We start from the raw sequence: 15459 nt of genomic DNA, 5'->3' as shown, positions 1-15459 counted from the left end.
TTGTGGCCATGCTCATTTGGATGCGGCCTAAGCGTCTATCTATACTGGTTTTCCTCGACACATCCAGGGTCTCACTGCATGAGATACAGAACAATCTCCCTCCATCGGGGTGGAAGGTCCCTGTAGGATACTGTTTTACATGGTCCAGCACTAAAATGGATTTGGCTGTCTTAGAGGATTTCTTCTCAGTGTTCATGTCAAAGAATAATCCTTCTTAGGCTGCAGCATGCTGTACCAGCATGCCTGTGGCCACTTTAAAAGCTGGTGCCAAAACGTTCTTCATTCCCTGACTTGTCCCACACTGGCTTCTGGACTGAGCCTATGTCACAGGCTTGGCCTCTGATTTGCTCCCTCTCCCCCACCCTTGCTTCAAGGACTGCAAGGCTTCCTACTCTTTTCTCTACCTGCTGGTAAGTTTTTGGGGGGTTTGGGTTTTTTTTTGCAGTGAGCCCACCAAAACTGTGGAGCCTGCTATTTTTCACAGACCCTGCCCAATTTCATGTTTTCTGATTTTAATAGGTCCCTACCTATAATCTATTACAGTAAGCAGGCCTATGAAGCTGAGATGCCCTTCAATGCCAGTAGCACCAAACTCTGTTGCCTGCGAGTTAGATCAGAAGTAGTTTGTGGTTACCCAGCAGGTATTTTAAAATGTGTTTATGGACAAAGAAACATAAATGTCTAGATGCTGTGTGGCACAGAAGACAAAAAAAGACCATCAGTGACCCATACACAGTGTTATACAAAGCACAAGGATTGAGCCAACTTTACAATCATTTAGCCATGACATTTTTGGAGACTATGTATAGAGCAAGAAAAAGCACAAGGATAAAAAACAAAGAAAAGAAGTAACAGTGTGCCCTTGAACGATGCCCAAACAGACTTAGTATGCGCTTCTGCAAGTTATTTTTAAAAAATGTGCGCGCATGCACGCGTGTACACACACACACACACACACACACACACACACACAGAAAAACATAGACAATTATAGTGTTGGAAGGGACCTCAGGAGGTCATCCAGTCCAACCCCCTGCTCAAAGCAGGCCCATCCCCAACTAGATCATCCCAGCCAGGGCTTTGTCAAGCTGGGCCTTAAAAGCCTCTAAGGATGGAGAGCTCCCCACCTTTTCATATCTACATCAATACATATATAGACAGATAAATATAAATATCTATATAGATGCTTTTCTATATAGATACAAAAAAGCATCCAGAAGGGACACCAATGAGATTAAGTATATAAAAACCACTCAGCTCACTGCTTCTTGGAGGCGCTTAAGGAACTAAAATTGAGACTAAGCATTCTTTATTTTTATATCTTTGAAAGCCAGAGGCAGAGCAGAGAGATGAAATAGAATTATTCCCACAGAAGTTGTTAGAAGGTAGCACTCCTCTCAAAAGCAGGGCCTGTATGGGCCATCCTGAAAAGACCATGTCAGTTCCTTAGTTGCTATGGTCACTTCTACACATTACAGGTCTTGCACAATTAACTCGTTAATTGCACAATTACCTTAAGACCACATACATGTGCAAAGTAGCTGTCACAGGATGAAAATCTCTAACCAGCTACAAAGTTAGATCACAAAAATGTTTACTAACTTTATAGCTGGTGTGCACTTATTCCTACCCCCAATCATTAGTGGGACAGGGCACTGGTCAGCCGGAAGACAGCTTTAACCTGTTACCTGATCAGCACACGTAAAAGGGAGAATCTTCAGCATAACAAGCCTCATCGTTTCCTGACAGAACTCATTTCAAAATGGCAACCAAAGAAACTGCTTTGGCCCACAAAACTTTTTGGATAAATTCCTAAAAGATATTGGAAGAACTCAGCTTTCAAAAGTAATACGTTGTACTATCAATTCTGTACCACACAGAGGAATTTAAGATGAAAGCATACTCTCTGGTAGGACATTAGGGTTCACTCAGTTTACATCTTTGACACTCTCCCCTATCCCAATCCCCCCCACAGTGATCCTTGGTCACTCGAAAGGACTGCCTGCCATATCAGCTGATGTCAAATGGTAGATGAACATTGTAGACTCCAGGCTTCTGGGAACAGTAGTAGTCACAAATGACTGTGTAAAGTAAAAAATTAACTTTGCACTGCTATTTAATAGATAAATGGTGTTTCTGTAGGATTTCCAACCACACATGCATCTCTGAACTAAAAAAGCAGTATTATTATTTGTATTAGAAATCTAGTAACACAATTACTTGGGTTATTTAATTTAGTTCTGAAAATACTTCTGAGTTTCATTTCATATTTAGTTGGATTACTTCCAAATTACCCTCTTTTCCTGCTAATACACTATCAATTACTAAAAGAAAAAAAATCCAGTATTTTCTTATCAGAGCATATATATATTAAAAATGCACTAAAAAGCTACATTAAGAGAACATGGAGGTTGAAAAGCCAAATACCCAACAAGTCAGGATAATATCAGAATTCAGATTGCTCAGCAACCTTAATTCCGTTCCATTATATATATACACATCGTGATACTGTCTTTAATTATGTAAATACTTACCATCTTTGCCACAAAACTCTTGCCTCGTACAATGCACAGAAAGCACAAATCTCACTGAATGGATACCACACCTCAAGAAAGATGCAGACAAATTCAAGAGAGCAAAGGAAAGCATGTGGGTACTAAATCATCTCAAAGGACAGGTTACCATAATTTTTTGTAGCATGGACTGAACAACACATTTGTCTCTACCCACATTTTTGGAATCAGATTGACTGTTTTGGATCTGAAATTTTCCAAAAATATTTAGTTTGAGACAGATACCCAAAATGTAGAGATTAAGCAAAAATGGTTAATCCAGCAAAGTAACAGCTGAAACCCTGGTCCTATAATAGGAAGAGTAAGGCAACCTTAATGACAGGCAGTGCTACCATGTCCACCTTAATAGCAAATAAAGAATTATCATACTGGTCTGATTACTTTAATTTTTTTCCCCTCTAAAAGAATCACAACCCCCTGCCAAAACAAACAGAAAAAACCCCCACACAACTTGTATAAAGGGCTGACCTAAAATCATGCACCTGACAATCTTAAATTTTGTACTTTAGTTATTTTTTATGCATGATGGCATAAAAATATCAAATCAAACTTTTATTTTTATTATTCTTTTTAGAGAATTTAACCTTTTGACTATTCTTGGTTATTTGATTCTCTTCAGAATTTTGTAAGGCCAATAGCAGTTGAAGGATTTTATCTGTAGTTCGCAACTTACATTTGAGGAAAAAGCTGTTTTTTTCTAAAATTGATTCTGAAATGTGGAGCCATCTTTACAAATGTAATGATTACTTTAAAACTGGCTGTGGAGGTCTCAGCTCACTAAATACAAACTTCTATTTCACTGTTAACAAGAAGAGGAAGACATTTGGACAGAATAATATATCTTTTACTAAAATCAATAAAAGCAAGTCTTGCCTCAATGTAAATTTTAATCAAGACTTCAACTTTATGTACATCTACATCAGAGTTCTGATAGCAACCACCTCATGTTGAATTACTACAAGATATTTTTTTAAAAACCACTATCTTATTTGACCTATGTTTGCTAACCTGTAACTATAAATGGGAGTATCCTAGAGTAAAGAGAAAAAAAATCAAATTTTGATTAGATAAACTCAGATAACCTGAGGCAAGGGATAACCTGAGACAAAATAGGACATACCAGTATTTGGTATGCAGAAGTTACTAAGGGTGCACCGATAAAGATTTCTGGGGCTGATACCGATAGCAGATATTTAAGGAGGCATTATTGGCCAACACCGATCCGATTTCCTATACAGCTGCCTCCAGCTTGTAAATCTGGTGTGGTGGAAAGGGGGAGGGAGGAGGGAATGGGGGGTAGATCAACTTCCCACACAGTGAGGCAGGGGGAAAGGGATGCCCAGGCAGGGCAGAATGGAGACAGAGCTGCGGCTTGATGGGGGGGGGGGAAACGGCACCCACCGCTGCTTGCACCTCAGGAGGGCACGGGAGAGTGTGCTCCCTAGATCTGCGCGGGGCAGGGCAGGCAGCATTGGGCTCTTCTCAGTGGGGGCTGGGCTTGGAGCAGGTGCCGGCGGTGCTGGGAGGATGCTGCATCCACCTCAAATTTCAGCGCCTTTCCACTCCCAGCACCACCACCACCTGCCTGGCACAGCCCCAGCTCTTCCTGGCACGTGGGTGGAGGCAGGGCATTGAGCTGGTGGCAACGCTGGGAGCACAGTGGTGGCAAAATTTGGGGTGGATGCAGCATCCTCCTAGTGCCGCCAGCACCCACTCTGAGCTCAGCCTCTGCTGAGAAGGGCCCCACACAGCCTTGGCTGCAGTCCGCCCCACCCTGTCCCACACAGATCGAGGGGCACACGTCCCCCTGTGTGCCCTCTTGGGGTGCAAGCAGCGGTGGCCCCCCCAACATGAGCCATGGCTCTGCTCTGCCCCTCCCCTCCGCCCTGCCTGGGCACCTCCTGCCCCTGCCCCTTCCCTCACCATATGGGACATTGAGCATCCCCCTGCCATGCCCCTTTCCTTCCCCCCTACCCCTTCTACCACACCAGACTTACCAGCTGAAGGCAGCTCTCCATGCTGCCGGCTGTGCTCCTTGCTGCCCAAGTGCTGCACTGCGGGTGCGTGCAACGCAGCACTCAGGCAAATTCTCAGTCCCACTGGGCCGATATCCGATACAGCCAGTTTTCTTTATATCGGTACCAATCTGATATTGGACCGATGTATCAGTGCACCTCTATAAATAACTTTCAGTTATTTTTAGTGGATACTTAACATCCTGTAACTTTAGACTTGGGTAAGAGATTCTGTGCTTGGCCTTCAAGTGCATTTGCAGCATGCACAGGAGGAGGCGGCTAAAATGAGTTCATAGTTATGCTTCAGATGTAAGGCTGGCCAGACTGGCCTGAATGTCAGTTAGGAAGCTTGGAGAGTTGTCCATCATTTATAGCACCTTTCTCCTCATAGGATGCTAATGCACTTGGGTGACGATAAAAGATGAAAGATGCAGCACTGATATAATGGTGAGGATTTATTACTGGTCACCTAATCAGGATGAGGAGGTAGATGGGACACACTTAAGCAGGTGACAAATCTATCCAAAAGCTATGGGATGATACTGATGGAGAGACTTCAGTTTTCTGGACTTCAGTTCATAGAACAAAGCAGCCAAACATAAAATGTCAAGACAGTTTCTAACTCGTGTGGAGGACAACTTTCTTCCAGAAACCTACAACTAGGGGAATATCTATCATGGGTCTTGTTCTGACCAACAGGGAAGAACTGGTGGAGGATATGAAGGTGATGGGTTACTTGGGAGGAAGCGATCACAATACAATAGAATTCCAGATCCTCAGGCAGGAAAAGCACGAGCTCAGCAAAATTAGGATGCTAGATTTCAAGAAGGCAAATTTCATCTGTAAGCCATACAAAGGCCTATGCAGCATAAACCATGGGTATGTTGTTGTCAAAGTTCGACATCTTTTAAAAACCTAAGTCAAAGCTGCAAAAGTTAGAAGTACATACAGCTAAGCAAAATGCCTCAAAAGCCTGTGTCTAAATAACTGTAACATAAATCTTCACAGATATAACAACTAACTTGGTCAGCAAAGCAATAAACAAACCATGCATATTTATTTAAACACAATCAAACAAAGCACGAAGCCTAGAAAAAAACACTATAAAAACATACAGCAAGTAATCCAAATAATCATAGTTTCATTTTAAAATAATTAAAAGTAGTAATTAACATAACCAAATATATTAAATGTTATTTTGCTACAATAAATGTATTTTTGTCAAAATGCTTAAGTTGTAAAAGCAATGCAGTCTTGTCAAAACATAAATAAACTAAGGTTAAAAGAAACAAACCAGTGTAAAATGGCATCCCAAAATAGAAAAGAAAAAGGAAAAAAGCCTCCCTTGCTCCTTTTGCTTTCATAAAAATATAAATCCCAACTAATTAACACCTTACAGGGTCCACAAAAATTCAGTTTAATCCAGTTCTAAAGGTTTCAGTTAAACAAAAGAAAATTAAATAAAACCACAATTAATTCATTAAAATACTAGAACCAGTCAACTATAAATATTGAGCATAGGCTGAAAAATTAAAACTGCTACTTTAAAACTTTTAAATTTGAACTTCTCTGGAGCTGAGCAAACCATCTCAATCCCCAGGAAAAACAAAAAGTTCTGGCCAGCAAGCCTGTTTCTTCCTTAAATCCAAGGCTACAAAAGCATTGTTTTTATTAATCCAAATGCATCTTTGATATTGTGTATTCTAATACAGCTTTTAAGTTAACTAAAATGATCTCAATCAATCTATCTCCTCTTACCTACAGTTAAAATGTAGTGTAATATTTAACTCAAGGAGTTAATAGGCATGGTGTCATGGAAAGCTAAAAGATAGAGGCAGAAAGATGAAGGCACTAATGAGGGCTGGGAGCTTCTAAAGGGCAGAGTATTGGAAGCCCAACCAGAAAACTGTTTCAACACAACAGAACTGCAAAAAGAATGACGAGACCAATGTAGCTACACAGAGCTGCAAAAATGCCTGAAATACAAAAGGAAAGCATGCAGGCAATGGAAGAATGGGCAGGTCACCAAGAACGTGTACCAGGAAATAGCAAGAACCTGCAGGGACAAAATCAGGAAGACAGAGATGAAGAACCTGGCAAAACAGGTTAAAGACGAGTTTTTGAAAGTATGATGTCCAGAAAAAAAGGAACAAGGAAGGCGTGCATCCACGATTAACAAACAAGGGGGAACTCCTAACTGAAGATGGAAAGACGATGGATCGACTCAACAGCTACTTTGCTTCAGTCTTTACAAAAAAATAAACTACAGCCAGACCTAATAAGGATTATCTGGATAAGAAGGGGGCAAGATGAGGGAGAAGATAACAAAAGAGATGGTCAGAGAGCTTTTGTTGGGTCTGAATGAATTCAACTCGGCAGGACCTCATGAACTGGTATACTGAAGGAACTGGCAGAGGAGATCTCTGAGCCCTTGGCAACCGTCTTCATGAAGTCGTGGGAGACGGCCAGGAACCAGAGGACTGGAAAATGGCCAATGTAGTGCCCCTCTTTAAAAAAGCAAAAAGGAGGACCTGGGGAACTACAGACCAATTAGCCTCACCTCAATACCTGGAAAGTTACTGGAGCGCATCGTTAAGAAGGTGATTTGCAAGCAGCTGGAGGAGGCAAAGTTGATCCCAAGCAGACATCATGAATTTATGAACAACAAATAGTGTCAAACAAACAGCATCTCCTCCTTTGACAATGTAATTACTTGGGTGGATGAAGAGAATGCTGTGGATAGTCTATCTGAACTTTAGCAAGGCTTTTGACAAGGTCCAACATGACTGTCTCATAAACAAATTGGGTAAATGTGGGCTAAATAAAACTACTACAAGGTGGATACTAAGGCTTGTGACCACAAGGCTTGTGGCTCAATAACCACAAACAAAGGAAAAATATTAACAGGTCCATGTCAGAACGGCAGTTTTCAAATGGAAACCACGGGGGTCTGTCCTGGGCTCAGTGCTGTTCAACATGTTTATTAACAATTTGGATGCTAGCACAGAAAGCTTCTTGAGCAAGTCTGCAGATGACACGAAACCAGGAAGGACTGCAAATACATTGGAGAATGTGAGTGCAATTCAAAAATCTCAACGAATAAGAAAGCTGGACTAGGGTTAGCAGGATGAAGTTCAATGTGAACAAATGCAAGGCACTACACACCTTTGGAGGATCAATGAAAAACACAAATATAAAAATGGTGACACCTGGCTGGATGGCAGCACTATGGAAAAGGACTTGTAAGTCTTGGTAGATCACAGACTCAATACAAGTCCACAGCGTGATGTATCTGCACAAAAGGCAAATGTGGTTTAGGGATGCATCAATAGAAGCATTAGGTGCAAGACACAGGAGGTGACACTGCCTCTATTCAGCACTGGTTAGGTCTCATCAGGAGTACTGTGTGCATTTCTAGGCTCCACATTTTAGAAAGGACATGGAGAAGTTAGAGAGGGTCCAAAGGCAGGCAACAAAGATGATCAAGGGCTTGAAAAGCAAGTCATACAAGAAGCAGCTGAAGGAGCTAAAAATGTTCAGCTTACAAAAAAAATTCAACAGTCACCATCCCTCCATCCGACTTTCTTTAGAATACTCCAGCACCAACATCTCCTTTTTAGACACAATGATCAGTATCCAGAAGGGTAAAATACAGACCACTGTATACAAGAAACCCACATACCAACATACATATCTGCACAGAACCAGCAATCACCCTAAACATACCAAAAAAGCTGTGATATACAGCCAAGCCCTCAGATACCACCGCATCTGTACTGAAGAGAACACCCGGGATTGCCACCTCACCAATCTTAAAAAGGCTTTCACCCAACAAGGACACTCCTCCAGAGAGGTAGATCACACGTTTGAAAGAACCACCGGGATACCACGTGAAGAACTGCTGCAGTACAGAAGAAAACCCCCCACAAATCGCACACCGCTGGTTATGACGTATCACCCCTCCCTTGAACCTGTACGGAAAATCCTCAAAAAATTGCAACCCATACTAGACAGAGACCCTATTCTTAAAAAGATCTTCCCAGAGCCACCCATCTTAGCCTTTAAACAAGCACCAAACCTCACCAACCTCATCACCAAAAGCAAACTTCCTCAAGCCCAGAAAACACCAAAAGGATCCAGACCGGGCCAGGACAAGAAATGCAAAACCTGCCAACACATCTCCACCACCCCCACTATTACTACACCCTACAACAGAGCCATCAGCATCCCTGCATCTTACAGCTGCACCTCCAGAAATGTAATATACCTCATCCAATGCACCAAATGCCCTGATGGAAAATATGTAGGAGAGACCAAACAACAACTGCGCACCAGAATGAACGCATACCGGAAATCTATCAAAGACAAAAATACCCAATTACTGCTGGGGGCACATTTCTCACAGGAGGGCCACTCTCTCAGTCCTGATCCTCAAGGGAAACTTACATGACACTTCCCAGAGATGAGCCTATGAGCTCCATTTCATCAACCTCCTGGATACTAGAGATCAGGGACTAAACAGAGACATTGGATTTTTGACACATTATAATCTGCCTGGCAACTGACTCCCCAGCCCAGCCCCTGGCTTCTTTACCTTTCATTCCATCCAGGAAGAGCACACACCAACTGCTGACACTTCCTTAGCCTGACGAAGGGTTTTTGAACCCGAAAGCTTGCTTAATAACTTTTCTCCAACTATTTGGGTTGGTCTAATAAAAGATATCAAATTCACCCAAGGAACCTTGTCTGCCAGCTTACAAAAAGGCACTTAAGAGGGGACATGACAGCAGTCTTCAAATACTTGAAGGTCTGACAAAGAAGAGGGAAAGCACTTTGTAGCAAGAGAGAGAGAAGGACACAGATTAATGGCTTGAAGCTGCAGCAAAGTGAGTTTTAATTGGATATCTCGTAAAATTTCATCACTGTTGAAATAGCGGAGGAAGTAGACTAGACTGTCTATGGAAGTTATGGACTCTCCATCACTGGAGACGTTTAAGAAGAGGCTGAATAGTCACTGGTTAGGGATGATCTAGGCATAGCTATGCCTATGTTCTACTATAGGTATGTCTCATGCTTCTGGCTTTACTGGCTGCCCTCCCTTTGTGCTACACGCATCAAATTTCTTAAGCCTTCCTCAAAGGCACTGGGTGCTGGCTGCAGCCAAAGCAGGGGATTTTGATTGGAATGTGCCAAAGCTTCTGCTGGAACTTAGCCCAGAGGTTCCTGGCTAGAAGGTCTTGCCGTTTCACTCATGGTCAGACTGACTGCCATATTTGGCATCAGGAAATAATTTTATACCATGATCAGATTGGTATGGAATATGGGTTATTTTCCTTTCTTCTGTAATGGAGAGTGGGGTTAGACATTCCCATTTCCTGGGATCTCTTGAGCATATATTGACAACATTTCATAGAAGCAGGACATTGATTGCTGTGATTTCCCTGCTTTATTTATGGCAGGTTAGGGTGTTAGGTCTGTGTTGTGTCAGAGTTCATGATAGTTTTATATACATTTTAGATTACAGATTGTATAGGATGGTTTCAATAGAGATAATCCTGGCTCAAGCAGGGGATTGGACGAGATGACCTCTGCAGGTCTCTTCCAGCCTCTCTCTATGATTCTATAATTCCATGGGTTACTCTAAAGAAACTGAGAATCCTTGAAGCAGTAACTGGCTCTTCTCAACCGTAACATATACCCTCCTGCTCTTCTATCTTTGCCAGAGCTTTCTAAAGGGATTGTTTTCCTCTACCCACCCCTGGATTTCCTGATCCAGAGGACTTCACTACACCCATATGTGGAACTCAGTATTAAAGGACTAGAACGGGGCTAAAATTCTTCCCCAAATTAATTAAACTACAAATAAATTATATAATAAAACAAACCCATTTTGTGTCAAAATGCCTCAAATTTATTATAAGATTTTTATACTCTATAGTTCTGTGAGTGAAGTGGAGAAGAGACGTATTGCCTTTTTAAACAAGAAACACTGAGGCATAAAACATTAAAATATAGTAAAAGGAAGTACAGGGCTGACCAGGGATCTGAACCCAGGTCTCATCTGTGTCAAAGTCATAGACTTCCTGTCCATATTCTTACTATTCAACATAGCACTTTCAGAGAAAACCACTTCCCAGGGGTAGCTAGGATCTGGATATGTGAATAAAAAGTTGGGTAGCTAAAATAAATGCTTGTAGTAAAAGCAACAACAAACATCACTTAGCATGTGAACTGTTTTTGTCCATTAATATCAAAGCACTTTAGAGAAGAAATTAAAATAATCTAAAACCAAAACCTTACATTTTAATCTAGCACCGCATTTACCAGAGTACTAAAAATGAGAGTTGCTTCAGTTGAACTGCACAGAGATGAAGACTGTATTAGGAGAACTTGATGCAAGATCAAAGCAAAATTCTGTAGGTTTTGGAAAAACATAACTCAGTATTTATCTTCACAGTTTCACTTCCCCTCCAAGTAATTTCAATGTTAAAGGAATTTCTTCTGACCCTAATGTTATTACTTCCTGTCCGCTTAAAAAAAAAAAAAAATTAGAATTCTACCTAGTGCAGTACAATATTTGCCTTTTTCTCTAATTATTTTTTGGAAATACTTATTGCTAGGCATCTGAAGTACTGTGCATGTATGATAAAGATTTGTATAATAGGACCTAAAACCCCAAAAGTTAAGCCAAAAAATTGAGCCAAAAGGAAGAAAAAACAAAAACAAAATACCCTCAGAATTCAAAAGTAAAAGCTGGTGTGAAAGAATAGGGCTTGAAAGAAGACTTGAAGACAAGAGGGAACTCTGGTGAGTATAATACCCGGTAAGGTTGTTCCATAGACAGGCTCCTGAATAAGAAAATCCCTATTCTGGCCCAATTCAAATACGCATTTAAGATGCAAAAGATAAACCAGCCCATTTCAACAGCTTAGAGAGATACAAGAGTGGGAGCTGGTTACTCTAGTGTCTTGGCCCAAGATTACGACTAAGAGCTTGTTAAATATTTTTAAGCAAGTCCTTTTTCCATGAACAGATTTCAAGAACTTTTATTTAGGGAAAGTGAATATAACTGAGGGCAATCTGTCAGCTCCTGAAGACACTGGATATGTTTTAATAACAATTTTGTTCTGTATGTGCAACAAAACATATAACTAGATAACATGCACAAATTAATTACCGAGGCTAAAGTTTACATTATGCCATTTCCAAACAGTTTTTATGCAGTTATGTGCTTTTGTAGATTCAACCATTAGGCCTATATTGGATATATCAGATCAACTGACAGCAGCTGCGTAAGGATAGGGAAACACTGCACATATGGCACAAAATTATTTTTATGAAAGTTATTTTCTACTTCTCCATTTTTTAAAAAGAGCATTAAACTAAACTCTTATGTTGCATTTCTGAAAGTTTATTAAGAATTGTGGTTTTCTAGACTAAATGAAGTCTCATGGGTTTTGAGATAAGACAACAAAATAATAAATTCAACAGCAGCCTACCTGACCCCACTGGAGATGAGCCAACACTAAGACTTTGTATACTGCCATTCCTGAGCAATGTTGGTGATTTCTGAAGACTAGAACTTGTTGCACTGCCTGCAGCAGATGCCACAGATGACGTCGGGGAAGCAGAAGAAACTGATAGGTGGGAAATACTCTCGTGACTTTTATTTCCTTTGGGTCGACCAGGCCCATGTTTACTTTGCTTATTTCCTTTCCGTTTCTTTTCTGTTACAGTCTCTTCTTCTATCCCAGAAGTCTGAGCTCGCTTGTATCCTGTTGAAATAATGCTTGAATTACCCAAGTCACCAGGTGAGCTGTCAAAATTTTTAGACTGGGAAACAACAGCTGAGGATGATGAGAGGCCAATTAAGGAACTAAAACAATTCACAGCCCCTTCTTGGTTTCCAGTCTCTCCTTTATGTACATCTTTGGTTGATGAAGTCTGCTGGGAATGAGCATAGCTGTCATTACGTAGATCTGATTCTGTAAAGCTCAAGAAATCTTGGGGTGACTGTACTGAACTTCCAGAAGATGATTTTATACTGCCAGGTGTCCCCAAAAAACTACCTGTAGAAAGAAGGGAAAATAAAGATTGGTTTAAAAAAATACTACTACTGTTAAATCAGCTGAAAGAGTTGGATAGGCTAGAAAATATAACTGAGTATGAAATATTTGTACTAACAAGAAGGAAAGGCTTTTAAAAAAATGTAATTTACTTGAATTAGTTCTATTGGCTTCTTGGTTTTCACTTAGCCAGATCTGATTCTCAGTTTCACCATTCCTGAGTTTGAGACAAAGTTGAAATAGAAAAGGAGGAGGTGATGAAGAAAAACAAGATGGCTACAATCTCCCAGTGCAAGGTAGGAATATGTTGCTCCAACTTTCACTCTGCTTTCAGTGGCCATCCTGAATAATTATGGTAGCAGTATGGACTGAATTCCCACCCCTGACAATTTGCAATCTGTCCTTGGTACTCTGCAACCCGGTTTGTACAGAGCAATTACTAGTTCTACAATGCCTGCAAAAATCCTCTGTACAAGGATGGGAATATTTCATTGGTTGGGAAGGGCATAAAAGGCAGAAGGTGCTTCAAGTGGCACTTTAGGGCTCATTTATACTGTCTGAGAAGCATGAAATTGCATTCCCTAAATTTATCTCATGTGTGCTTTAACATTCTGTTTTCTGAAACATACATTTTGGACAAAATGAAAGCCACTGACCATTGAAGAAAGTGTATTTAGAATCATGGAACCACAGAAAATTCGGGTTGGATGGGACTTCAGAAGATCTTGTTCAACCCCAACGACCTCGTCCCAGCCAAAGCTTCAACTACCCAAATCTTAAAAACCTCAAAAATGGAGATTCCACAACCTCTCTGTGTAGCTTCTTCCAATGCTTCACTACCGTTCTAGTAAGAATTTTTTTTCCTAACATCTAACCTAAACTTCCCTTGCTGCAATCTAAAACCATTGCTCCTTCCTGCCACCACTAAGAAACATTAGTTACATCCTTTTCCTAATGGCCCTTCAGGTAGGTGAAGGCTGCTATTAAACTGCTCCTCAGGCTAAATACACCCAGTTCCCTCAGCCTCTCCTCAAAAGTCATGTGCCCCGGACCCCTCATCATTTTCGTTGCCCACCACTGAACTCTCTCCAATTTGTCTACATCCTTTCTTTAGGGCAGAGAAGGAAGGGGGACAGCAAAACTGGACACAATACCCCAGATGCCAAACACAGGGGACTAATCACTTCCCTCAATCTGCTGGCAACGCTCTTACTAATGCAGCCCAGTATGCCATTAGCCTTCTTCGCAAAAAGAGCACGCTGTGGGCTCATATTCAGCTTATTGTCCACTGTAACCCCCAGGTCCTTTTCTGCAGAGTTGCTGCCCAGCCAGTCAGTCCCCAGCCTGCACCAGCGCATGGGATTGTTCTGGCCTAAGTGCAGGACTTCGTACTTGTCCTTATTGAACTTACTGAACTTCAGGAGATTTAGAATTCCTCTGACTGTATCAGAACATACTTGAGAATCACAAAATTACTTTTGAGGAAACTGATAAAAGCTTTTTTTGTTGTTTTAACATTAATATATTTGTAATAACATAATATTAAGGTATCATAACAAAATATCAATGAGTTAAATATTTGTAATTTAGGTCAAGTCAGTGATTGTAGGATAAACTATAATCCTGTCACTTAATTAGTAGCTATAGAGGGTTTCCATCATCAATCCTGACCTGTCAACATCTACATTTCTTCTACCCTTTCGTTTTTACAGCTGGTATAAAGAGCATACTGACATATTAAATACTTTAAAACTATATAGTATTTTAGCAAATCTAGCATTACTAGCCAATAACATACCTTAAAATACTAAGCACTCACCAGCTTGGTTAGAAAAGCAGAAAACAGTGCTTTTAAAAAACCTTTATTTTTAACATCATTCTGTTGCCACTCTCAGATTCTGTATTTCACTTGTATAGTATTAAAAAAAATAATAATATAAGTCTAAGAAACAAACAGCTTTGCTGATACATAAATATAATATATTGCAAATCTGTTTCATATGTGTGAAGAATGCAAAATTAAGATTTTTAAATATATATATTTTACATATGCCCCCTCTACATGTTACAGATATTGCACTATTAACTGGTTAATAGCATAATTACCTGGAGATAAGCTACACGTGCAAAAAGCTCCAACACACAATAAAAAACTACAACCAGCTATGAAGTTATATGTCAAAAATGTGTACTAACTTTACAGCTGGTTGCTATTGAGCTTTAACTTGCATGTGTACCAGGTTTCCCCTGAGGCTGAGCACCATGCCCAGAGTAAAACCCCTGGGCCCTGGGGGTGGAGTAGACATGATCCCCAGAGCTTCAGAGTGTGGGAAACCCCCAGGTCCTGGGGATCAAAGCTGCCACAAACCCCAGAGGGCTCTGGGGTGTAGGAATCACCAGAGGGATATTTCCTCTGCCCCCCGTAGTGTGGAAAACCCCCAGGGCCAGAGGAGTCACCACAGTGGTAAGCCCCCTGGCCCCAGGTGTGTGGAAAACTATCAGAGCCAGAGGGTTGCCACAAGGGTGATTCCCCCACCCTACAAGTATGTGAAACTCCCGGGGCCAAAGGACTGCCACAGTGGTAACTCTCCTCCTCTGAGGGTTTCAGCACCCCCAGGGTGGGGGGATCATGGCTGGGAGCCCCTCAAATGGGGTGGTGGGGATCCCAGCCACAGGAGTTTGCTTCTTGCCAGTTCGGGGGGGGGAGGATTGGGCTCCCCCTAAACTGGCAGAAAGGCACAATGGGAGCTAATGCACAATCCCACCTCTTGCCATGCATGTGTAACATGGCAGGAGGCACAACTG

At 41.2% G+C, this 15459-nt stretch overlaps 1 protein-coding gene across 8 annotated transcripts in view; it reads right to left on the bottom strand.

Moving 5' to 3' along the window:
• The window catches only part of MLLT10 (MLLT10 histone lysine methyltransferase DOT1L cofactor), a 250625-nt gene that overhangs the window by 104704 nt on the left and 130462 nt on the right, over nucleotides 1–15459 (bottom strand). For all 8 annotated transcript variants that reach the window (XM_059729065.1, XM_059729064.1, XM_019497622.2 and 5 more), the window contains one exon: nucleotides 12088–12657. In XM_059729065.1, the coding sequence (XP_059585048.1) occupies nucleotides 12088–12657 (570 nt within the window). The remainder of the gene's footprint in view (nucleotides 1–12087; nucleotides 12658–15459) is intronic.

The sequence above is a fragment of the Alligator mississippiensis genome, chromosome 5 (assembly GCF_030867095.1).
Source record: "Alligator mississippiensis isolate rAllMis1 chromosome 5, rAllMis1, whole genome shotgun sequence".
Classification (NCBI taxonomy): domain Eukaryota; kingdom Metazoa; phylum Chordata; order Crocodylia; family Alligatoridae; genus Alligator; species Alligator mississippiensis.
Note: the sequence above shows the minus strand (reverse complement) of the source record. Positions and strands in the feature narration are given on the sequence as shown.